General features: G+C 37.9%; 1 protein-coding gene across 3 annotated transcripts in view; it reads right to left on the bottom strand.

Moving 5' to 3' along the window:
* The window catches only part of LOC124289758 (AP-3 complex subunit delta-1-like), a 37,132-nt gene extending 12,530 nt beyond the window's left edge, over positions 1 to 24,602 (bottom strand). Inside the window, exons 1-24 of one of the 3 annotated variants that reach the window (XM_046726402.1) lie at positions 24,367 to 24,602; positions 20,297 to 20,392; positions 19,524 to 19,604; positions 19,235 to 19,315; positions 18,954 to 19,061; positions 18,180 to 18,309; positions 17,508 to 17,647; positions 17,085 to 17,158; positions 16,562 to 16,611; positions 11,918 to 11,967; positions 10,695 to 10,743; positions 10,024 to 10,169; positions 9,484 to 9,632; positions 8,644 to 8,770; positions 7,550 to 7,653; positions 7,132 to 7,363; positions 6,855 to 7,000; positions 5,172 to 5,267; positions 5,010 to 5,073; positions 4,175 to 4,243; positions 3,767 to 3,845; positions 3,092 to 3,264; positions 2,870 to 2,949; positions 2,041 to 2,188 (exon numbers count right to left, since the gene is read on the bottom strand). In XM_046726402.1, the coding sequence (XP_046582358.1) occupies positions 2,041 to 2,188; positions 2,870 to 2,949; positions 3,092 to 3,264; positions 3,767 to 3,845; positions 4,175 to 4,243; positions 5,010 to 5,073; positions 5,172 to 5,267; positions 6,855 to 7,000; positions 7,132 to 7,363; positions 7,550 to 7,653; positions 8,644 to 8,770; positions 9,484 to 9,632; positions 10,024 to 10,169; positions 10,695 to 10,743; positions 11,918 to 11,967; positions 16,562 to 16,611; positions 17,085 to 17,158; positions 17,508 to 17,647; positions 18,180 to 18,309; positions 18,954 to 19,061; positions 19,235 to 19,315; positions 19,524 to 19,604; positions 20,297 to 20,392; positions 24,367 to 24,462 (2,568 nt within the window). In that variant the 5' untranslated portion in view covers positions 24,463 to 24,602. The remainder of the gene's footprint in view (positions 1 to 2,040; positions 2,189 to 2,869; positions 2,950 to 3,091; positions 3,265 to 3,766; positions 3,846 to 4,174; positions 4,244 to 5,009; positions 5,074 to 5,171; positions 5,268 to 6,854; positions 7,001 to 7,131; positions 7,364 to 7,549; positions 7,654 to 8,643; positions 8,771 to 9,483; positions 9,633 to 10,023; positions 10,170 to 10,694; positions 10,744 to 11,917; positions 11,968 to 16,561; positions 16,612 to 17,084; positions 17,159 to 17,507; positions 17,648 to 18,179; positions 18,310 to 18,953; positions 19,062 to 19,234; positions 19,316 to 19,523; positions 19,605 to 20,296; positions 20,393 to 24,366) is intronic. The other 2 variants (XM_046726404.1, XM_046726403.1) reach the window with 2 other exon arrangements.
* Positions 24,603 to 25,016: the final 414 nt, after the last annotated feature.

The following is a 25,016-nucleotide window of genomic DNA, read 5'->3' as shown; positions in this document are numbered from 1 at the left end:
AGATCTATCTATGTGCCAAGTTTGTTGAAGAAATTTTGAACGGTTTTAGAATTCAGCTCCGGAAAAGAGCACTACCACCAATTTCAGTCTAAGTAAAACTTGTTGCCATGGAAACGCCAACAATATTTTATTCTCAATTCCAAAACTACCAAAAGGCACCAGTACACCACCAGATCTATCTATGTGCCAAGTTTGGTGAAGAAATAGTAAACGGTTTTAGAGTTCTGCTCCGGAAAAGACAAAAGTGCACGGACGGATGGGCCATTTTAATACATGCACCTTGCGGGGATAATTAAATTCATTATAGCTTGGTTGAAATAACAAAGCTGACTCAATGTCTGGACAATAACTTTACTTTACTGTGAGAGCGATGGTTAGCATAGATCCTTATACTGGTGTCAACAATGTTAAAGCAAATCTTGTTATAAGGAAGTTGTCATGAAACAGATCGTGTCTACTTTATCATCCGTCATATTTGAAAAATGCAAATCAAAACATTAAGAAAACCAGCATTGTCACTAAGGTGACATAATCCCCATAAATTCTCAAATCAAACTTAAAAAGCAATAAAAGTGAAGGTTGTAATTTAAGATGAAGTTAAATGTCAACCTCTCTTGATATCTTGTTCTGTAGTTGTTCAAACGCACAAATATTTTCAAGACTGACTTTGACCTTGACATGAATGTCTTAGTGTATGAAATATGCAAAAATAGTAATTATGCTTATTGAAAAACATTCAAGGGAAATCTTGAAAGTCTATGGAGAAAATCCAGTGAACTGTTCTTGAGATATCTCGCTGACAATCTTTACATGCAGGCTAACATGCTGAAATCTTCAAAGTGTTGCTGTGACCTTGAAAATTATGTGAAGGTCACCAAAATCGACTGGGCCCTGCGCCTTCCCTGGATAAAGCTTGATGTCAAATATGAATAAAATCCAGTGAACGTTTCTTGAGGTATCTCCCTGACAAGCTTAACATGCAGCTTAACATGCTGAAATCTTCAAAGTGTCGCCATGACCTTGAAAATTAAGTGAAGGTGACCAAAATCGACTGGGCCCTGCGCCTTTCCTAGATAAACCTTGGTGTTGAATAAATCCAGTTAATGGTTCTTGAGATATCTCGCTGACAAGCTTAACATGCAGCTTAACATGCTGAGTGAGTGAGTGAGTTTAGTCCTACGCCGCAATCAGCAATATTTCAGCCACATGGTGGCGGTCTGTAAATAATAGATTCCAGTGATCAACAGCATGAGCATCGATCTGCGCAATTGGGAACCGATGACATGTGTCAACCAAGTCAGCGAGCCTGACCACCCGATCCCATTAGTTGCCTCTTACGACAAGCATAGTCGCCTTTTGTGTCAAGCATGGGTTGCTGAAGACCTATTCTACCCCGCTTAACATGCTGAAATCTTCAAAGTGTCGCTGTGACCTTGAAAATTCAGTGAAGGTCACCAAAATCAACTGGGCCCTGCACAGTCGCCAGGGAAATCTTGGTGCTGAATATGAAGAAATCCAGTGAATGGTTCTTGAGATATCTCGCTGACAAGGGTTAAACGTTAAAGTCCCCTTGTGACCTTGAAATGAAGGTCAAGGTCACCAAACCTGACTGGGACCTTTCTTATACTGTGATGAACCTAGGTACCAAATAAGAAAAGAGTCAAGTCAACGGTTCTTAAGATATTCCAATTCGTACATATGTACTTACAGACGGACGGACGGACGGACGGATGGAGCCTAATACTATATCCCCCGCTTCGCGCTAAACGCACGGTGGGGGATAAAAAGTTCTGAAGACACAAATTTTACTAAAATACATTCATTGTCTTTCACTACATGAATCCATATATGTTGGCACACGAAAATCCCAAGGAACACCTAAACCGTTTTATGAGGCCTTGTAAACAATATTTCTATGCTGATTATCACATGCCATTGCTTACTATTATACTAACACACAGCTGCAGGCCACTTAGACTGTGTGCACTGTGGCTCTAAAAGAGAGCAAGACAAGTAGGGACAGCACGTGTACAATCTTACCTTTTCCTTCTTGTCTTTCTTCTTTTCCTTCTCCTTCCTGTGTTTTTTCTTGGTCTTCTCTGTGTCTCCGTCTAGCTCCTTGTCCGGCGATGCCTCCAGCACCAGTCTGTGTTGCCTCACCGGCAGCTTCTCATCATCTCGCAGTGGTCTAAAGCACACAGACAAACATCAAGTGTGAGGTTTCACAACTATCTGTAGACAAGAGGGATATAGAACACACTTTATGGATAACAACTTCTTTTTATTCGTGAGTGCGACGTTTCGATACAGATTCTTGTACCGTTGTCAAGTTGTCATTATGTTTGACAACGGTACAAGAATCTGTATCAAACGTCAGCTCACTAATAAAAAGAAGTTGTTATCCATAAAGAATAATCTATATTGTACTTCCCAACTTCTAAAATGCCACTCAAAGAAGTAACCCAAGAGGGGTATGAATTGAATGGTGTTAAAATATTTCCCATATTCTCATGTACCTGCTTCGCTCAGTCTCCATTACAGTATCACAAAATAATTGCCGAGTGAGTGAGTGAGGGAGGGAGGGAGGGAGGAGGATGGTTGTTTTCACCACTTTTAGCAATATTCCAGCAACATCAGAGTAGGGGACAACAGAAATGGGCTTCACACATTGTACCCACATGGGTAACTGAACCCAGGCCTTCGGTGTGACGAACGAACACTTTAACCACTAGGCTACCCTACCGCCCCTCAAAAGTAGAGATCTAAGCTGGTATATGCATATAGTTCATGAACAGAATTTGTCAAAAGTTTGTGCTTCCAGCACATGTATTTACTGCTATACCTTTCATAATATCGCAATAATACTCACTCATCCAGATTAACATCCAATTTCTTGAAGGGATCTGATGAGTATTCATCAGCATTTTCATTGTCTGAGAGGTGAGCACCCTGAAAATGACAAATGCAACATACAATATAACAACTTACACAGATGTAACACAAAATGAAGTGTGACTCTACGGCTTTGTGGAAATTTGCTACCATCTCAAGTCCATTACCATTAAATCTCAATGAATGAATGAATGAATACCTCAGGCATTTCCTCTACAGTGCTGACAGCATGCATTGCAGGGAGGTCCTCCTCCGAGTCGGTTTCCTTCCCTTTCCTCCTCTTCTTCTTCTTGCCTTTCTTTCCTTTTTTGGACTTGTCCCGCGTGTCTACATTTGAATACATATTTAAATATTTATCTGAGGCAGACAGACCTGCAGAGAGAAAAAAGCCGAGAGATATAGCAGTTGCCGCTATCCCAGTAAGACATATCATGCACAGAGGACTTGGCGGACTTAAGCTTCAATTACTGTATCACATGATGAATTTAGATTACAGTCCAGCTGTCCAATTTAAGCATTTAGGGTTTTTTAAAATCAAGTCAATATCATCAATTCGGGAAGAGATTGTTTTTCAAGGCTTTGTGCCAGTCTCCATCTTGATTCACAAAGACCTTGTTAACGTTAGCTAAGTTTTATAGTCTACATCTGTGAAATAGCAGCCAAAAAATCATTAAAGATACTGTATCTCATTGAAATATTTGGAACATCAAATGAGTCTCTCTATAATATGTCTCATATCTTATGTGGCAACTTTACACCATCTGTAGGCAAATTCTCTCTGTATTTACAAACATGCACAGTAGTAAACAAGGAAACCAAATCACCAGAGAGTCATATATATATCAAGGGCATGCAGAGTGGGAAGAGTACATACCTGGCACATGGAGCGGCACCGACAAGTCTAACGTAGCTACTGGGATGTCGTCAATGTGACTGGTATCATACTTCTTGCTCTGGTGGAGAATAAAACACACACATTGTTTCCTCCATGTATATTTTTGTCCAGTATGAGTGAGTGAGTTTAGTTTTACGCTGCACTTGTTCAGTATGATGGATGAAGGCTGCAAACATCTAAGGAAGCAGATAGGCTTTTTATTTTGATTATAGAATAAACACTGATCAAGAAACATGAAAATGCTTGTATTATCATTAATGACTTCTTTATTGTTTTTGTCAACATAATGCTGTTACATTCATGTTTGCTTGCATCAACTGGGAATCATTTGTCTGCCCTCACTTCAGCCGGAATCACATCTGTCCATCAAAGTGTTTTACTACCAACCTTCTTTTTGATATCTCCCTTCAGGTAGTGGGGATTGTGTTCCATCTCGACTTTCCTGGCTTCCCGCCTCTGCAACACATACACCCATCAGACTACTCCATTACAACACTAATGAACAGTACAGTCGTGTCAGTGAGCTACAGTATTCTAAATGGGGGAGCTTAACTTGTCTGTATTTATACCCTTTACCTATAACCTGTTCTGAGTTTTCTGACTAGATAGACCTACAACACTTAAACACTGTAAAACACATCCCCATAAACATCTAAAAATGTAATCAAAAGAAAAACAATAATAAGTTTTGCAAAAATATTAGTCCTTACAACTACTAAAAATTGATCACAATTTCAGACATCAGTATTTGAAAACTGAAGCAGTTTTTTTAATGATAGGCACTATCAGTTGTTCACTGTTAAACAACCCTCTCAGCAATATTCCAGCGATATGACAGGTATATGGAAATAATAAAAGTCTTGCCCTGAAAATCCGATCTTGATGACTGGCTGGGAATGGTCTATGATACAATGGCATGCATCAACCTGACCACAAGTAGGTACCTCTTATGACAAGTATTGGTTGCTGAAGGCCAATTTTAACTAGGTCTTCACAGGTGTCTGACTTTGTGATCTGGCGATTAGGTGCCTGACTCTGAGGGTGTGGGTTCGAATCCCGGATGGGACTCAACCCCCCAAAAAGTACTAGAATCTGTACTTTACTGAGAAAGTGTAATCCCAAATATAACATATGTTACATTTGACCACTTTCTAAAATGGCATTGTGCATTTCATAGGTCCTTCACAGGTCATAAGTTTCTGAAAGACTGGTAACACCTTACCTTCTCTAACTCTTCTGCTGTAGGTTCATAGGATTTCCTTTCACTTTCATACTGGTAGGTATCCCTGTAAGTCAAGCACAATGGTATAATTAGTAAACAGGATTCAATTCCACAATCAATTTGATTGATGCAGGTTCTATGTTCAATACATCCATCACTCACCTGTGTTCTGATCCTGAGGTAAAGAAGGCCGGGCCCCCAATTTCCTCATCTGAACTCTCGGGTGGTGGCTGATTTATCCACTTATCTAGATCCAGTCTAAAAAGAAACAGTGCATCCATAACTCTCAAGCAGTCACAGTCAGGTGCGTAAACTAAAAAGTGAAGGAGTCTTTTTGCAAGCCAAAGTCACATTCCAACTGAAGGCAACATATTTTTACGGATGACAACTACCGGTATGTTTATCTATTATAAAGAAACTTCTAAAGTGACAACAAGAAGACAAAGTCATCAATATCCCCCTCAATGGCAAGATACTCTTCATGATTATGTCTATGAGTCATGATTATGTCAAATATTTAGGTGTGTATATAGAAAAGTGGAAGGAGAGTATTGAAAGGTTTTTAAAGTTCTGCTCCAGAAAGGAGCACTATCACCAATTTCAGTCTATGTCAAACTTGTTGCCATGGAAATGACAAAAATATTTTATTCAGAATTCCAAAACTACCAAAAGGCACAAGTACACCACCAGACCAATCTATGTGCCAAGTTTGGTGAAGAAATAGTGAACGGTTTTTGAGTTCAGCTCCGGAAAAGAGCACAACCACCAATTTCAGTCTAAGTCAAACTTGCTGCCATGGAAACGCCAAAAATATTTTATTCAGAAATCCAAAACTACCAAAAGGCACAAGTACACCACCAGATCTATCTATGTGCCAAGTTTGGTGAAGAAATAGTGAACGGTTTTAGAGTTCTGCTCCGGAAAAGAGCACTACAACCAATTTCAGTCTAAGTCAAACTTGTTGCCATGGAAACGCCAACAATATTTTATTCAGAATTCTAAAACTACCAAAAGGCACCAGTACACCACCAGATCTATCTATGTGCCAAGGTTGGTGAAGAAATATTGAACAGTTTTAGAGTTCTGCTCAGGAAAAGAGCACTACCACTAATTTCAGTCTAAGTCAAACTTGTTGCCATGGAAACGCCAAAAATATTTTATTCAGAATTCTAAAACTACCAAAAGGCACCAGTACACCACCAGATCTATCTATGTGCCAAGGTTGGTGAAGAAATATTGAACAGTTTTAGAGTTCTTCTCCAGAAAGGAGCACTACCACTAATTTCAGTCTAAGTCAAACTTGTTGCCATGGAAACGCCAAAAATATTTTATTCAGAATTCCAAAACTACCAAAAGGCACCAGTACACCACCAGATTTATCTATGTGCCAAGTTTGGTGAAAAAATAGTGAACGGTTTTAGAGTTCTGCTCAGGAAAAGAGCACTACCACTAATTTCAGTCAAAGTAAAACTTGTTGCCATGGAAACGCCAAAAATATTTTATTCAGAATTCCAAAACTACCAAAAGGCACCAGTACACCACCAGATCCATGTATGTGCCAAGTTTGGTGAAGAAATATTGAACAGTTTTAGAGATCTGCTCCGGAAAAGACAAATGGACGGAGTCCATTTTAATACCCCCCGCAAAACGTGTTCATCAAATCAAACATTTCATTCCAGTTATTAGGTAGGGAAGTAAGTCAAACACAGACAAGCTAGGGGAATGAAGCAAAACTCATGGCACAATGACAAGGAATTAATCCCTTCAAAAAGCCTGACTTCCCGAAGTTTTAGCATCAAAATAATGTCTAGCATCATAATAAGTTTGTAACCATGTCAGACTTACCCCTCTGGTACTGGCACTTTTCTCTGAGCTTTAGGAGCGACTGGGTTGAGCTCTCCTGCATATAACAGCTCTATGTCATCTCCGATTTTAGCACCTTTGTCTAAGAGTTTGCTGACATACTTCACCAGTTGTAAGATACAGCAAGCCTGCAGAAACACAAACACTCAACTGTTACCAGCAAACCTTTGAGATTCTGTAGGGTGAGATATACAAACTAAAAGGAAAATTTCAACTTAATGTGGACAGAATTTTGTTCTATTACACAGTAAATACTCACTCTTTCCTGCACCTCCAGGTCAGCACTGGAGACGAAGATGGGCAGCTTCTCAGACATGAGCTGGTTGACCTCCCGGAGCAGGTCCTCCTCCCCATCATCCTCTGCCTGCCGCACCACCTTGCCATACAGCTTCAGGATGTTCTGTACATATACACTCTGTATGTGGCCTGGCAGGATGGTGATCTTGGGACGAAGCATGGCCTCCAGTGTGGACTTTGGGTCCTTTAGGCATCTTAATAAGAACATAGAATGCATTATGACTTTGGTGCTAGGTATGGAGAATGAGAGACCCTCAGTTCATACTGAAAGCATGAGCAGTGTTATCCTGCAATGTCCCTACTTCAGATTATTGATGACGTAAATAATGTTCTGTTATTGCGTCCAGTGATAAAGATTTTCAGAAATTAATCCTACTCACTCTGAAAATTCTCCACATATCCAAGCTGCAGCATACAGGACCTCACAGATGCCATTACGCTGGGAGTTGTTGGCCAACACATGGGAATTCTCCAGCAGGATTGCCTGGAGGCGAGGACATATTTGTAACAACTTGCAGAATACAACACATACAAGCTTCAAGAACACCTCTGTCATGTTCAACAAGATTCATAAAAAGATGACAAATCCCCCGGTCTCCACAAATTTGAAAGAACAAATTATCTGACAGGTTTTTTAGTCTAGGTCCAAATCGTTTCCATGGAAATCATGAAAAATATACACGCCAAAAATCTGCAAATAGCAAAAGGCACCACTTCAAGATCTGTTTCATATATCTGCCAAATCTTGTAGAGAAAGATATTGAACAGTTTTTTGGTTGTGCTCCGGAAACAAAGCCCACCCCTCCCATTTGAGACTAAATCCGATTCAAATACGAGAAAAATAAAAATGCCAAAAATCCGCAAAAAGCAAAAGGCATCACTTTGGGATCTGTCTCAAATATCTGCTAAGTTTTGTTGAAAAGTGTTCAAAGATTTTCGAGTTGTGCTATGGAAACGAAGCCCACCCCTCCCTTTCGAGACTAAGTCCAAATTGTTTCCATGGAAACTGAGAAAAATAGAAAGGCCCAAAATCTGCAAATATCAAAAGGCATCACTTTGTGTCTCATATAACTGCCATGTTTTATTGATCGATATTGAGCGAATGTTAAGTTATGCTCCGGAAACCAAATCCACCCCTTTTTGAAACTATGTGCAAATTGTTTCCATGAAAATCCAGAAAATAAAAATGCCAAAACTCTGTAAATAACAAAAGGCACACTTTAGATTCTGTTTGATATATCTACCAATTCTTGTTGAAAATATTGAAAGGTTTTTAGTTATGCTCTGGAAATGAAATGATTCTGAACCAAAGGACGAGCCGTTGACTATATCCTGCATCCGGGAGGATAACAAATGATACACCACTGACAGGACATATATGCCCCTAGCAAACACCTATCAACTTCTGACCTCTAACATTTTGGAAAAGTTGGAAACAAAACAAAGCATTGTTTACAACAGACAGTTATCTCACCATCTGATCCACAGCAAACTGCCTGATGGCCTGCACTCTGATGGCTACGTCCAGCATCTGACTAGCGATCATCTTTCCATGTCGGGTGCCCTCCATCCGTGTCAGCTCCACCAAGATACTCACATACCTAAGATATTATCACAATGGATTAGAACTTCTAAAACTAGTAAAAGTTATTGCATAATTTTTGTTTATCATATTTAAAGCTACATGTTGCAGCTTCAATGAAAAAAAGAAATAAGTTCACATAGCTATCAGAGGATTTGAGTCAGAGTTGGGATGAACACTGTATTACATTCATCTCAGTATGTGAGTGAGTGAGTGAGTGACTGAGTTTAGTTTTACGCCACTCAGCAATATTCCAGCTATATTGCGGCAGTCTGTAAATTATAGAGTCTGGACAAGACAATCCAGTGATCAACAGCATGAGCATCGATCTGTGCAATTGGAAACCAATGACATGTGTCAACCAAGTCAGCGAGCCTGACCACCCGATCCCGTTAGTCGCCTCTTACAACAAGCATGGGTTACTGAAGATCAATATTCTAAAAGTTCTAATATTCAAGGGTACATCTCAGTATGTGAACAAAATAACAGCATCAGAGTGAACACATGAAGATTGAATATGTGAACACTGGTGACATACAATGGATCATAACCAGTATCGACACAGCAATGTTTGATGTCTCAGGTCAATCCCAGTCAAAGATAGTGACAAATTTCAAATATTTAGAAACATTACTTAACAGTGGACACCAAGGACATCGTTATCATCACAACTGTATTACAACATGGACAATCTGGCTTCAACAGAAACAGTAATAAGGTAATTCAACTTACCACTCAAAGTTGGTCACAAACTGGTAGTTAGACTGGCTGCTGATGAGGATGATCTTTGACAGCAGTTCATCCCGATAGTGTGACCCCTCTGCTTTGTCCATGTGAATCATCAACTTCTTCACAATCTCCATCAAATTCTTCTTCGACACCTGAATATGTAACATAATTGTTAGTGACTTAATAAAGAGATACACTATGGAGCAATTATGTATGTACTAAATGACACCTTGTAAAGAGTTTCTATATAACATCATATTCAGGACGTACTATTATCCAACATGATGTCTTAGCTGTATTTCTGCCTAACATGGAACTCAGCAATATTCCAGATATAAGATGGATGTCTGTAAAAATCAAGTCTGGAGCAGACAATCTTGTGAGTGAAATCATGAGCATCGATCTACGCAATCAGAATATGATGGCAAGAGAATCAAGTCAGAGAGCTTGACAACACAATCCTGTTAGTTGCCTCTTACAATGAGAAGTCTTCATAGACATTCTATATAGGTGTAATTGTGTTAAATACTTCCAGTAGCTCACCATTCCATAGAGAAGGTCTAATGCCCGCAGTCGTATTGACTCGTCCTTGTCATCCAGACATTGCAGGATGAGGTCCTTGTGCATCTGAACACTCTTGGGGTGTGTGGCCAAGATCCGAGACATTGCAAGGAGACCAAGGTACTTCACTGTCACACAAAACACATCAGTTACACACATTGCCTGCCACATCACACACTTCAATAATTTACAGGATTCAAAACTAAGTGTCAGGCAGTTTTGGGGGAAACGTTATTTAGCTCAGACTGGTCACTGAAATACAAGTAAATTCTACAAAACATAACATTAGTTATTTTCAAAAGACATCAATTGGGAATTTTGTAGTTTGAATTTTGAGATGTAATTATGTAAATGAGTCAAGGACTAACTTGTTTATCAATGTTACGTTTATTGCACTCCTTTATGCCATATCACAAAAACCATGGACACTGGAATTACCAGTGAAAGACAAACCATTACTTCAATTACTTTCTCCATACTTTACTACCATATTCTGACAACAAATATTTCAAAATCAACATGCTAGTTCCACATTTCAATTATTCTGTTCACAGTAATATAGTTTTCCATCAAACTCATTTCATGTAATTAAATACAAATACATTTTAACCTAAACCTTGACTCTAGTAGAAACATTAAAATAGTATACTTACAGTTTTGATCAGAATCCTCAATTAGGATGCGAAGTTTCTGAACACAAAGCTGAGGGTGAAAGAAACAAACCATTTAGGCTAAGTTACCCCAGCAACAGTCTGGCCACATGGGTGAAGACAACAAGTATCATTCAAATGACAGCAACATGGCAAGCACTTGTGCAATACCAAACTACACAGTTATCTAAACATAATCTGAAACTCATTTGGTACATAGGCAGTGAAATTTAACACACATTTAATTAAAACTGAAGCATACTAGTAATAATTAAAATGTAATGTTTTATAAAGGTATTTAAAAATGTTAGTTTCAAATTTCTGAACAAACAAAGTTAAAGTACATTACAGTTAGTTTTCTGATGGTGTTTCATTACAGGTTCTTATAGATTCATATCAACAACACCATGTAAAGCAAATATACACATGTCACTTGATACAGAGAACAAAATAAACATACCACACTCCCACCAACTAAAACTACCAACACACCATGAGGCCATCAGGTTACCATGACAACCAGTCACTGGTGAACACCTCAAGCCATTCCTGCAAAGCACTTCAGACTATAACACCGCTGATGCCAGGCTGCCAAACTAACTTCGGAAATTGTTCATTAAAGTGCAGTTCAAGTTAGTGAAGCGACTGAAGATATTTCTGTTGCAATTGTAAACAATCCATCCCATAAAACCCATAGGCCACAACCCACATGCATAGATTACATCTTTCTCTACAGACAAGATCTATGGATCTTGATTTATTATAATTCCAGCTTCAAACATCTCCAAGATAAATATCAGACCAGCAAAGACGTGTACCACTATGAACCTAATCAACTACCCATGCAGCTGTAGCCAAAGGGAGACAACCCTGCTCAGCAAGAATGGCTTGTTTCAGACACCAGATTCATCACCTTTACGGAAACTATAAGCCCTGCTCCAGTGTGCTTAATGATGGTCTACACAGATGTTTACACTTGTTTCATTGTAATTTTGTTCATATATGTTGAGATATAGTTCATGATTTTAATACTTAAGAACAGTTACCAATTATTTGGAAATCAATCACAGAAAAATTACTTGTCTCTGAATTTCAAGAAAGGAAGTTAAACTCAATGTAGATAATGATTGTCACTAGGTGAGATCTATCTGGTGGTGCGCAAGGTGGTCAGTCGGCAGGTAGATGGACGGAGGGGCAGTAGGAAGGACATGAGGTTGTAAAAGTACCTGAATTGAGGCGGTGTGGTTGGGGATGCCTGAAGATATAGAAAGGAGGACTGTAAGAGGAGAGAGAACATCGTCAGTATGTGTCCGCAGTGAACCTACAGCCCAGGCTACAGTCTGGAGCAGTCAGTTACCAAGGTTACTTGTGCTTCCAGCACAACACAGAGTTGACCCCTCAGTCAAACTTACAACATCTATCACTACACAGATAGTTTCACGTTAATGGAGATGTTAAAAGCAAATACTGAGCTTTAATATTTCATCATGCACTGAAAATCAAGTAATTATTTGAGACACTTTAAGTTTCCTATACATGGGGAGGTATGTTACTCTTACTACAGATGTTGCTGTCAGTTTTGATATGTTTCAGACATCGTTTCAAAAGCTCAAGGGGCACACCTATTGTGATAATTCCAATCAGTGTTCGAGATGTATTATGGATCGTTCTTAACAGGCCTTTAATCCTTTCAAGCTTCACAGATGGCATTCCCCAAATGGGTCATAACTCCGCAAAACCTGTCTTCATCTCACTCTCATCAGATCTCGCAGGAGAAGGAGAAGATGCTTTGATCCTTTAGACATGTTTGAGGGCTGATTAACATTTATTCGAAACTTCTAAACTAATTTGATCAGGAGGTATGGATAAGTAGTGGTAATATACATGTTAAAGGAAAGCTATGAATTCTATTGTTTGTCTTGCATATACTGTATGTAGAAATCACTTCTAAGACTTTGTATATTAATCAAAGCATGATTCAATATATGTGCTTAACATCTCCATGACAGAAAGTGATTGACAGTCAAATACAATATCAACACTGACATAATGATTTATAGTTGTGACAGACAGACAGACAGAGAAACAGACAGACATAACATCTAGCTCACATGCACAGGTGCTCAGATACATAGTGTCAGGAATTAAGAGGGATCCTGGAGATTTCTGCTGAATGTTCAGAACACCTAAATCTTGACACAAGGATCAGAACAGAGACCCCTTGACTTTTAATCTCAAACACTTTAGACATGGACATATATATCTACAGGATGCATGCAAAGAAATAATGATTGTTTCCATTACTAGTGTTCTACAAAAATATTTAGGACAAAATGCTATGTTCTATGGGAGAACACAATACACTCAGGAGGGGACATGGTATTAACTTTGAAGAAGTGAGAATACAGGTTCCTTTCAGATTTATTTCACACATAACAGTTATTTCACTGATGATGGTGTTACAATTGGAAAGACAAGAATGTTACTCAAAGTTGTTTAATGATTCAGAAACCTATCCAGTCTTTGATAGTTACTTCTGTGTCTCAGATCCCAACATACAAACAACCTATCAAATAATGAAAGCTGACGCTGTGCAAGTCAAGCATCCAATACCAACTTGTTGTTTATATTAAGTCCCTGTAGCATGTTACAACTGAGTGACTGTGCTGCTGATATTTGCAGAGACTGTGTGGGTGTGCTCCCAATGAAGAGGTAATGAGGGTCACCATGGGGAGTGTAAATTATATAATTACATCAGTAATCAAGGTCATATAATGCAAGAACAAAATGTAAATGAAAACAAAGTGGGAACTGAATGACAGGAAGGAAAAGGAAACAAGCAGTATTGATAGGGACACTGGAAATATCAAACCAAAATGTCAGTGCATCAAAAACATACAGTTGTTAAATACTAGACTACAGTACCAGTGTCTATAGGATACATTTTCCATTTTCTCAAAATGAAAGCAAGTCAGTGCTAATGAATCTTGTAAAGATTTGCAAGATAAAAGCGAGAAATTATTAGAGGATTAAATATTTTGAAATAATTTATAGACTCTGGAATGTCATACACAAATCGTCACTGCAGACACAAATCATAATGAAAAATAAGACATTGAAAATTTAATGGGTTTTTTCTTTTGTGCAAAACAAATATCAGTCAATAATTCAATTCATTCAACAATCAATTTTCAGTTGACATAAAATTATCAGTGTAAAGTAATGACAAGGAATATTTTGGAAAACATTTTTGTTATTTATGACACAAACAAATACATTTGATAATCTGGCCCCTATTCTAGAATGTTAATGTATGGCGTTAAGCAGAGCTACAAATTCTTAACTGCTTTACGCCAAAGATAAAGAATTCTTAAGAAAATGTTTACGACCTATTCTCAAATCGTTCTTATCGAGTTCGTAACCCCAACACGACTAACCAAGTCTTAATAACTTTTCGTAAGCCACGAAAGGAAGTCTTTTGTCTGAAAGTGAGATTTAGTAGGGGTTTTCCCGTGACGTCACAGGTATGAGGGGATTCCCATGTTTACAAACAAGGCAGGTGATAATAGAGTTGGCGGCTATTTGTTCAGTGCTTGTATTCCCAGCACTCCTAGGAAGCAACGGACCTCAAACTGGTCTATTACAAAGGGGGAACACTAATTGAAGAGGTGATAGCAAATTACAGTGTCCTCTTTGGACATCGTTCTAACTCATGATCATCCAACAAATCCAAATACCTCGTCCTGTTTCTGTAAACACATCCCTGTTCACCTTTAGATCTACATCATTCATCAAAACAATCAATGCCACCATCTTTAATTTGAGTATCTCATTTACGACAACCCACTAGCTGTCTTTGATTTTTCTTAAATTTAAGAATCCGTAGGGATAAGAACATTTCAGGGTTAGGGTAGTAGAAATTTGTAAAACACTAAGAATGGTTTTAAGAAGTTCTTAGACCTACAAACGTTTCGATATATAGGAGCCCTGCTTCCTGCCCCTTCATTTGAGAAAGAAATCATGGGTAGCCCCTTACACGAATAGCAACAATTCTGTTATCCCTAATATTCCATGTCAAGATTATATCCTGTTTCTGCCCCTGTAAAGACTATCGACAACGTAAAGATAAAACAGTTACTTTCAATGTTTTACACAGGTCCTCTGCAAGAATCATTCAGAACTAGAAGTGGTAACATGAATGAAGCATTTGCTGTGGACTTTTTCGAACCAAAGCAAAGTGTTTCTGAATGCCCAGTGCCCCAAGTATGAACACACTGACACTACGGTCACAACCATCAGACAAGTTCTTCCTGCAGATGAGCAGGATGACACAAGTACAAATGTGACATTAATTATCACAAGGAAGGCAAATCCACAAACGCACACAAGTAATATATTTCAAAATCTATATAACTGTCAATATTGTTTTTAACATTTTACTTCAACATGTTCAACTGAAACTCAAAAGTATAAACAGCTAATAGAAATACTGTAGTAACATATGATGATAAACAAAACTAAAACAAACACATCATGAAATCAACTGAGTGAATGACTGAATGTCATTAATGCCTGTCAGAATTTCAGTACGTGCTTTACTGGCAAGATAAATTCATCTAAACTTTCATCGGATGGTTTAGAGAGGATGATTAAATAGATGAGGACCATGTAACATTTGCATTTTCAAAATGTTTTAAATAACCAGTATAAAAAACCATTAATCAACCCCAACTTAAAAAATAATGTAATAATAATGTGGTGATATCCCATACATCTAAGCAATTTGTCAAGTACATCCAGGTTGAAAACGTCATGAGCAATGGATAATAGAAAGAGCTTAAGTTCACAAGATACAAACTTTGGATAATTACTTCACTCAGTTGTCATAAATGTGTCAATTTGGCTTTAATCAGGCCAAACAAACAAAATGTTGTGGTTCCCGATTACACCTCTTTACAGTTTAGGGTAGGTAGATAGGACTTCTTTTTTTTTACATATTTTTTAAATTTTTTATTATTTTTAATTTATCAATGTGTAATCGTTTCTGTAATCAAGCTTGCGGCCATCATGTCAACTTTCTCTATCAGAATGACCTATGTCTGCCGGTGGCAGGAAAAAACAATGGTATCTGAAAGCTTATTTTATTCATACCGCTTTAAACAAAATAGGGTCGGCATCAGAATTCAAGGGTTGGTTGGGTAATCGGAACAAGATTTTTAAGGCCTCATTTATTGTATTGTCAGTAAACAGATTGCACAGAAATGGCATGGAACCCTTACAGTGTATATGGTCCTGGACACACAGAATATTGACTGTGGAATTTCTTTAAACTCTATTACTGAAAATCAGCAGACATTGATTTCATCCTTCAATATTCACCTTCAGAGGTGATAGACACTATATGAGTTCCATGTCTACCAACAGTAGATATGAAGTAAATGTCAGTAGAATGATAGAAGCCATCTCACCAGTTTCTCCCACCTCTGCCTCAGTAATTCTGTTCAAGTACTCAACTGTAGTCACCTAAACTGATGAGTTTCAACCAAAGCCAGGGCAGTTGACACTTTCAAATTACTATCACATCTACATATATGTAATGGTGCACCCACATGACACAAAATACTGTGTTATTTATTGCAGTCAAACAATGATTAATTCACACTTGAGAAAACCATTAGTGGAAGGTGTTTATGTCATCAGGATTTGTAGTGATTTCAGGACGTTTTCAAAATTTCATCAAGTTTTGATAAATTGAAATGGTCTGAAACCAAGCACTGGAACTTCTGAAGAAACTGAGAATGGCACTACAAACTGGCAAGGTGAGAACTTCAGTCACTCTGTGCTAAGTGAAGGACGTTAGTCTCACTCACCTGCTATCACGGTGTTAATACATTCATATAACAGCGACATGGCCGACGTGCTGAAAGTAACATGAATACCATCACAAATGAAACCTTGATAAAAGCACATCTGACTTTCTGCAGTTATTGCAGTGAGAAAGAGAGCTGATTCAGTGTGAGAAATTGCACATCTCATTTTTAATACACCCAGGGAAAATAAGGATTGGAATTTACAGAAAATCTACCTCATTGACTAATTAGAAACTATAAGTGCAAAGACTAATTGCCTGTGTATTATATTTACCTAACGATGATAATCTTGGGATAAAACCAACAACAAAATATGCACACACATTAAATAAATAATTAACATAATTAAAGGGCAATACCTTTCATGAAAGTTTTTTTAAAAAAAGTTGAAGCTATTCTGAGACATATAGTGTGACTGGTGTTTACACACATTGTGCATATGAACTTTCGACTAGTTGGATTTAACTGAAGCCAATTTCAGCTGAATATGCTAGTAGCAGAGTTCCAAGTGACAGTTTAATACCTATGAATCAAGTTGGTCAGAGGTTCGATCAGTTTCTTCCCAAGTCGAGGTTCAAGAGGTGTTAACGCACTGAACTGGAAAAAAAACACACACACAATATATTAACAGTTGAGTGGGGATATTCCCATCCTTTCATGAAACACACCCAATTTGGAAAGGAAGGCAAGGAAAGGAAAGGAAAGGCTATGATGTCTGCACAGCCCAGACAAAGTTGTAAGGTTATGTGATAACTTTGTGTGTAACATATTACTGCTGGTGAAGAGTAACAATAAAGTTTTTTGAACAATGGGTAATTGTGAATAGAAAGATAACATAAAAAGTATTCCAAATGGTCAGCAGAGCAAGGAATACAGTATGTCAGGCAATGTTGTGTGTTGTTGTGTGTTGATGTCAGCTGATGTCAGGGGGCACGGGACAACATACCAGTTTGATAATCTTGATGAGGACCCAGTTGTTGGTGGAGCTGGTCATCAGTTTAAAGAAGAGAGGAGCTAGAGACAGATAGTTCTTGGGGTTCTTCCTGGCCAGCTCACAGATGACATTGACCGCTGCAGACTGGACACCTGTAGAACAAAGTGGTCAACAGCTGATACTGTGCTACATGTGGACAGGCCTACAACACTCCAGCGTAACTTTATTAGTTGGTCTAATGCATGTTTGACATTATTAAACATCTTACAAAAGTGGCCATGAATATCCAATGAAGTCAGAGAGGAACACTTGTTTATGGATAGACAGCCTCTTTCATGCAATAAATGTGATGTTTCGGTGTGAGATCCTAACACCGTTATCAAGCAAATGATGGGTAACACTTAAAGAAGTCCAGTGAAGCTGTTCTGTGTATTTAGGCATTTAGGCGATTGAACACTGTCATTTTGTCACAAACCCATTTTCTTTGTCAAGTAAGAAAAATATTTACTATTAAAATAGACTGTCCTTCCAGATAAAGTTAATAATGAATTTTCAAATTATTTTAGTATTTCAAGGTATCCATTGCTCAAGACAAGTGGCACACCCAATCATGTCATTTAAAAACAGAGATAAGCAACAAGTCTTTGATATATAACAATCAATGTTCTAGTGAACACCACTAACCAGGGTCTGCGTCTTCTAGTTTCTCCTTCAGCCTGGGGAATGCAGGTCGGAGAGCCTCGGGAAACTGGAGGAATACTTTGTACATGATGAGTACTGCCTTCTTCCGCAGATACGGCCGAGATGATGTCATCTGCATACAAAACGTGTTTGTTAACATGGGTTGATCTCGTATGTGTAAAGTATTTCCTTACTGCACAAAAAGAGTACCGCCTTCTTCCGCAGATACGGCCGAGATGATGTCATCTGCATACAAAACGTGTTTGTTAACATGGGTTGATCTCATATGTGTAAAGTATTTCCTTACTGCACAAAAAATCAGATAAAATGTAAACAATGAGTACCACACAAGCAAGTAATCTGAAACATCAACTCAACGAATATTGCAGTTACAGAAACATAGGAGCTGGAGTGATTGACTGCTGTCTTGAGCTGCTCTCAGAAATACTCCCTGTATATCATGATAGCCTACATGAACCAACCAGACGAACCATCAGTTCGACGTCAAATAATGATTCATGTCACTAAGGTAAAATGATGCAAAATTGGACAAGTGAACCAGCCTCATGACCCAATCCTTGCCACATACGACAAGCATGAAATACCAGAAGTGCATTCCACACAGAACTTGCAGTGTTACAGAAATGGAGAGTCTACCTTATATTTTCACACTCAATGACCCAGGCCTCTACTCACATGAAACACTGCTAACACATGTACAGATTAACTATCTGATTAGCCAAACAAAAAGCCACAGAGGCAACAACTACATCTCACCAGTGTCATGATGTCATTAGCAAGATCCCTGGCCAAGTCTGCCGTGATGAAACATGACAGCCCGCTGAGAGCCACGCCAGCATCGTAAATGTTCTGACTGCTGAGATCCTGAATTAACAAGTCAACATTGCATGTCAACATCAGTTTGGGATGACAAAAAAGCAGAATGAACCTATACTTTACAAATACATACTGATGAAAAGTGAAACAAAATGAAATATGACCAAACAGATAATGGAATAATCTCCATAAGCATTTAGCTGGAAAGAAATCAGATTTACCTTTCTGATCATGTTCGTTGTCAACATGAGGACGTCCGTCTCATCATGAAAACACTGCGAAGCCGACAAATATCCAATCCGCTGATAAAAGAAGACAAACATGATGTTAAATTTCAAATTCAACACACAAAATCAACAGATTGAAAGTCCACAAAAATACTTCATTTATTAAATATGACAGGATCCTTTAAGTTTCACTCTCAAATTTAGAAAAGATAATCACAAAGAGTACTACATCCCAGGCAACCATGTTAGCATTGTCTTGACCATAGAAGCAAATCATACTGACTTTTATAGTGAACTTGGTTGAGCTCATGACCTCGATGATGTTGAAAGCAGCCCAACTGATGTCGTAGCCCAGCATCTGGAGCTGAAAAAATAATGCAACACATATTACCAGATTATATCGTCTTTGATAGAAGCTAAATCCATATGGTACCTACATGTGTCAAATCCATCTAAATATGTTCATCAGCAAATAACCATATTGTATGTGTTATGTAAAATAGCTACATTTGTGCATAACGACTGCGCCATATATTGAGACTTAACACTATCAGAAAAGTGCAGTATCAATTGCAGTAAGCTTTTTATCTCCATCAATACAACCAACAATAAGCAACATGATGAAACATGCTGCATCCACCTAACAGCAATGAAAGGAAAAGACAGCCGAGCAACATCACAAGAAAGTATGAAACAGTTAAGTTTACTTCGGATATGAAAGTAGATGATTCATACAAGATAAAAACCCATTTCCATCAAATATCTTAAACCAAATGCCTGCTTAATTTACATGGACAAAAAAATGTTTTATTGAAAGTTTTGGTGACATTATGTGTATAAAAACGCTGATCAATACCATGTCAAGAATATTTGTGAACAATAGTCACATTATACCGTCTACTTGACCCATGACTTGACTGACACGAACCATCAACCATGTTATATCATGGGCTTATGCTGCCCTTACTTTCTCCTACTGCTAGGGTTTGCTGAGGGATAGATGTTGTCACATCCCATGACACATCTGGTTATAGTAATGACTAGGTGATGACTTACATAGGTGAGTTTGTTGACGGCATTGGACTTGATGGCCAGATTTTCCTGCTTCAATTCCTGTTTGATCTCGTCGATGCATTCTGCTATGTACTTGGCCTGCAGCACAAAACAATAATTAAACATTGCATCAGTACATAAACTCACTCACGATTAGCTGATAATAATTCTAATACATGTAATCAAACACGAATTCACACTATTACGAAGCACTGAGATGTTATCAGACTCAGCAATTAATCATTTTAGCTGTACTTAACAAAACATTCAAACATTTGTTTTTAGCCATGGAGGGTTTCCTAAATCAGTGACAATTTGAAACCGTTCAAAACTGTACAATATTGATTCAAAATGCTTATAAAAGGATAAATTTATTGGATCTAATAATAGATTCACTGCTTCACGTTTTTAAACTGTCATCACCTGAATACGTTTGTCAATATCAAATTTCATATTAGATATGAAAAACAATAACTGAAGCGCCACAACACGGTTTGATAATTTTATTGATTTACTAAGCAGACAGGCTAATGGGGATCGTTACTTTGGGTTATCTTTCTACTTTCATGCAATTTACTCCTCTCAACCAATTAGGATCATGTTTTGGTCAAATGAAACCTAGAACTCAAATATATGACATTAAACCCAGTTTGTGATGGTAATATACTTTGCTGAAGAATCTGTCAACCTGTCAAAGAAATCTGACCAAGTGACACAAGCATTCTGACAATTGACTGAAATTTTCAGTTGTATCACAAAATATGAAACTGACTCACAAAGACACTGACTGCAACCTATTTATACAAAAAGAAAAGGTACTGACTGCATGAAAGACTGCATAAAAGACTGCATGAATTTCCTTCTTGTCAAACCCAGTTACTATTTATTAACTTCATCATGGTGTCATGGACATGGTTTACCACCCTCATGCTAATATCACAACGAAGCAATTCTGATACTAGTAAAACCATGATCAGTAGACTCTGGCACAAATCAGAATGCAAGTCATGTAGACATATGACTACACAAATTATCAAGAGGCAGTTTCATTCATCATTGCTACATGTCAGAACAATGTATGTCCCACTGCTTCATTCACTGGTCATCAAACAAATGTCAATTGCTCCAAATGGTCTCTTATCTCTATCATAACTATGATACTGGGGTGACCGTACAAATGCAAATGAATAGTACAACTACTACATAAGCATTGTCATCCCATCAATACTTTTAACACAGTGTCATTAATATTCATGACTTGTTATGCAGCATGAAAACACATACATAAACACACCTACACACTTTTTACTCTTATCATAAAATCAACATAACATCTACATTAGTATCATGAATAGTTATGAAGATTTCAGGTTATCTTCAACTTGCTGAAGTGGTATAACAGAAATGTTATGCCAATATTTGACTGTCCAGACTATGGTTCTGTTTTTTCTATATATCCTATCTGATAGAAACTTTCAGCAAATACTAGTAACCTACATGCAGACATGGGGATTGTATTGATAGATCTTATCTGTAGGTTGTTTATAAATGATCACAAAAATTCTTAAAAAAGTTGCTTTATGCAAAGGAAAGGTTAGAGCATACAGCTACTATAGTACTGTCGGAAATAGAAAAAAACTGTTTTTAGGCTCTTACTCTGTATCCCTAAAATTGACACAATTGCATATAGCATATGTCGAAATAACCCACTTCGGCCTAACTGGGCGTTCAGTGGGATGCGTAATACGATATCCAGAAAAGCATGTTAACTCGTAAAATCGGGCAAAACTTAGAAAAAATACGAATAGCTGCTGAAAACAATAGATCAGATGATAGATGGCAATTAGGTCGCTCAGCCAGGTATGACGACGGACCGTCGACTCACCTGGCATGAAATGCACGCGCTGCCTACAGGCACAAGGGGTCATCTCTCAAAGATATTTTGTGCTTTTTGTGTGTTGACTGTCTCATCTACTGATTAACATCTTACGGTGTCTTTCTTTCATAAAATTTATGTTGAGATATGTAAGAGAGTATGATGATCAAAACCATAGAAACGCGATCGTAGTATATAGGTGGCATGACCACCAATTAAGATCGACAGGACTGGATATTATTTGTAAATTGTTATGACGTGCCGTGTACCTCCCCAGCATAATTGCCCTAAAGGATTATCTTATCTTAGCTGATATCTCTATCCCCAAGCCCGACCCCAGGTTTTGCTTTTGAGGCGACCCCTCCTATCTGTTTCTTTTTATAGTGACAGTGAGACTGCATGGTAGCTACATCCTTAATAGTTACAGCATAAAAGTTATTATTTTTTACGTCTGCTATCGTTTATAATGAATCTACGTCTAATTTCAAATTGGGCATTTAAAAAGTGTCCCTCGTAATACAATATCGTCGCACACTAATTTGCATAAAGCCATGGTCTGTTCCAAATAAGTCTTTTTGGACCGCATTGCTCATTTCTGCACTAATTTCCCCTCAGTAAAGTCCCTTTTCTCCATTTCCTATCTCTCTACCACTGAGACTGAAGTTAGGCCGAACTCAGTTTAACAGATATTTCACACTTTCACATATCAACTACATAAATTGTAGAGATAAATGAGAAAATACAGGTTTTTTTCTATATCCGACAGTACTATAATAATAGCCATGATAGTTGGAGGCTTCGTTATGCACACTCATATTCAACATTCCTGATGCATGCCATATATCTGCATGGTGATCCAGTGATTTACACATTGATCATTGATCCACAAAAATGGGATATGACATTAAAATCCACCAAATCACTGAGCCTGACAAATGGACACAAACAGTCGCCTGTTAAGACAAGCGTGGGTTTGGTGTAACACAACACTGAACACAAAGGATAACTTGTACAAAATGAAAAGGTAACACTTGTCTTAAAAATGACACGCTTTCGAAAAAAACATCACTGACCACTGACACAGTACATGGTAAAAGACAAAAGAAACAATATTTTACAGATTTATGATACTTTTGATGATCACAACAAACAGAATGGGTGAAAAATGCAAAGTAAATAAAATAAGACATTTTCCTCTGATGCTGAGTCTGGAGATATACATTTTATCTGTGCACATTTTCTCTCATGGTGTCTTTTTCTTGGTATTCTTTAATTGCTATCAAAGCCCACCCATATTTTTGTTAAGACAATAGTAGTTCATAGAGGCCATATACATCACCTTATTTATCAAACTTCATAATAACATGTATCTAACCCATAACCTGCACATGCCAATAAATACATGACAACATTAAGACATGAGGCTAATGTAACATTTGAAAAACAAATTATCATTCCAAATGGTAACAAACATTATGATTGATTTCCATTATAATACTATGGTCCGTCTTTATTGTAAACAATTACAACTGAAGTAAACAATGATCAAGGAGACAATAGCTCATCAGACTAAATCAAAGAGACCCTTAGACTCTTTATCTGAAACCCAAGATAACACTTCATGACAAACGTAAATATTTTGCAGCAGAACTATACTGGGCATATTATCTCATTCAAGTTATATTGTAATGTGACATTTAAGGGAATTATATGACCTGTCATACAAACACAAATATAAAAACAACACAACCCCTGTGAAAAGGCATGTGATCAACCCTGTTATTGCAACACCCTTCATGTGATAGCCAGGCTGCCTGGTGATTATTTCAAAATTGATGTATAATTCATATATGACATCATGCAACAAATAATTTATGATAACAAAAATACAATAAGTTTTCAAATCAAATACACCATGAGAACTGGAAATACGGACTAACAATGTTTATTGGTACACGGTGTATCGCTTGTTCCTCCCACTTATCTAAATTACACTGATTATGAAGGGTTCCACATCGGCAGTTTACCGGCTACCGGCTTCTGCGCAGATCAAGCGAAGACAGAACTAACGTCTCTCAGATAACTAACAAAAATTATCAATACATCTATCCTGATTTACATCTAATATCCAATAAGTAACACTGACATAGGACACATCAGGTGACATGACATATTGTGGCAAGCGAAACCTGCCCACCTCATTTTCCTTGTGATTTCTTATGCCTCGTACAAGATCTTGCAAATTCTTGTCCAGGACCCGTTCTAGGGTCCCTTTCACCTTTTTGAGCGCCATCTTAAATTAGATTCGATGTGACCAAATCCTCATCTTGCTCAAGAATGTCACTGATTTATAAGTATCCATCCCTGATTAGGATGCATCGGCGATAAAGTCGACAGTCTCATCCAACATGGCTTCCGCTTTCAGAGATCACATGACCCCGTGACGCGTACACAAAGTATAGTGCCATCTACGTTGATTACAGGGAGGACAACTCCAAGAAAACCAGCAAATCTGAGACTAATGACGCTAGTGGAAGTTGATGCTTTAGTTGTTAATTCACTTTTCACACTCTACAGCCACAATGTCGTCAATTAAACTGTGTCCCTGATATGACTGCTAATGTTACGATTTAATATTTTTATTTTCGACAAGTAATTAAGCATAAGTGGTACGTATTCTTGTTCCTGCTAACGATGAATCAACGTCTTTTGGCTCATACCAGTTTTGTTTTGTCAGATCGCCTCTCCTAATCATACCAAATATTACCCAAGCCAGCCTGTCCCACAATGACCTCGGTGCATTCGAGCGTTGGGACATGTCAAATGGAAGCTGGATCTGCCTGAATG

The sequence above is a fragment of the Haliotis rubra genome, unplaced genomic scaffold, assembly GCF_003918875.1.
Source record: "Haliotis rubra isolate DU_JTF1 unplaced genomic scaffold, ASM391887v1 Scf449, whole genome shotgun sequence".
Taxonomy (NCBI): Eukaryota; Metazoa; Mollusca; class Gastropoda; order Lepetellida; family Haliotidae; genus Haliotis; species Haliotis rubra.
This window is presented reverse-complemented; position numbering and strand designations above follow the sequence as displayed.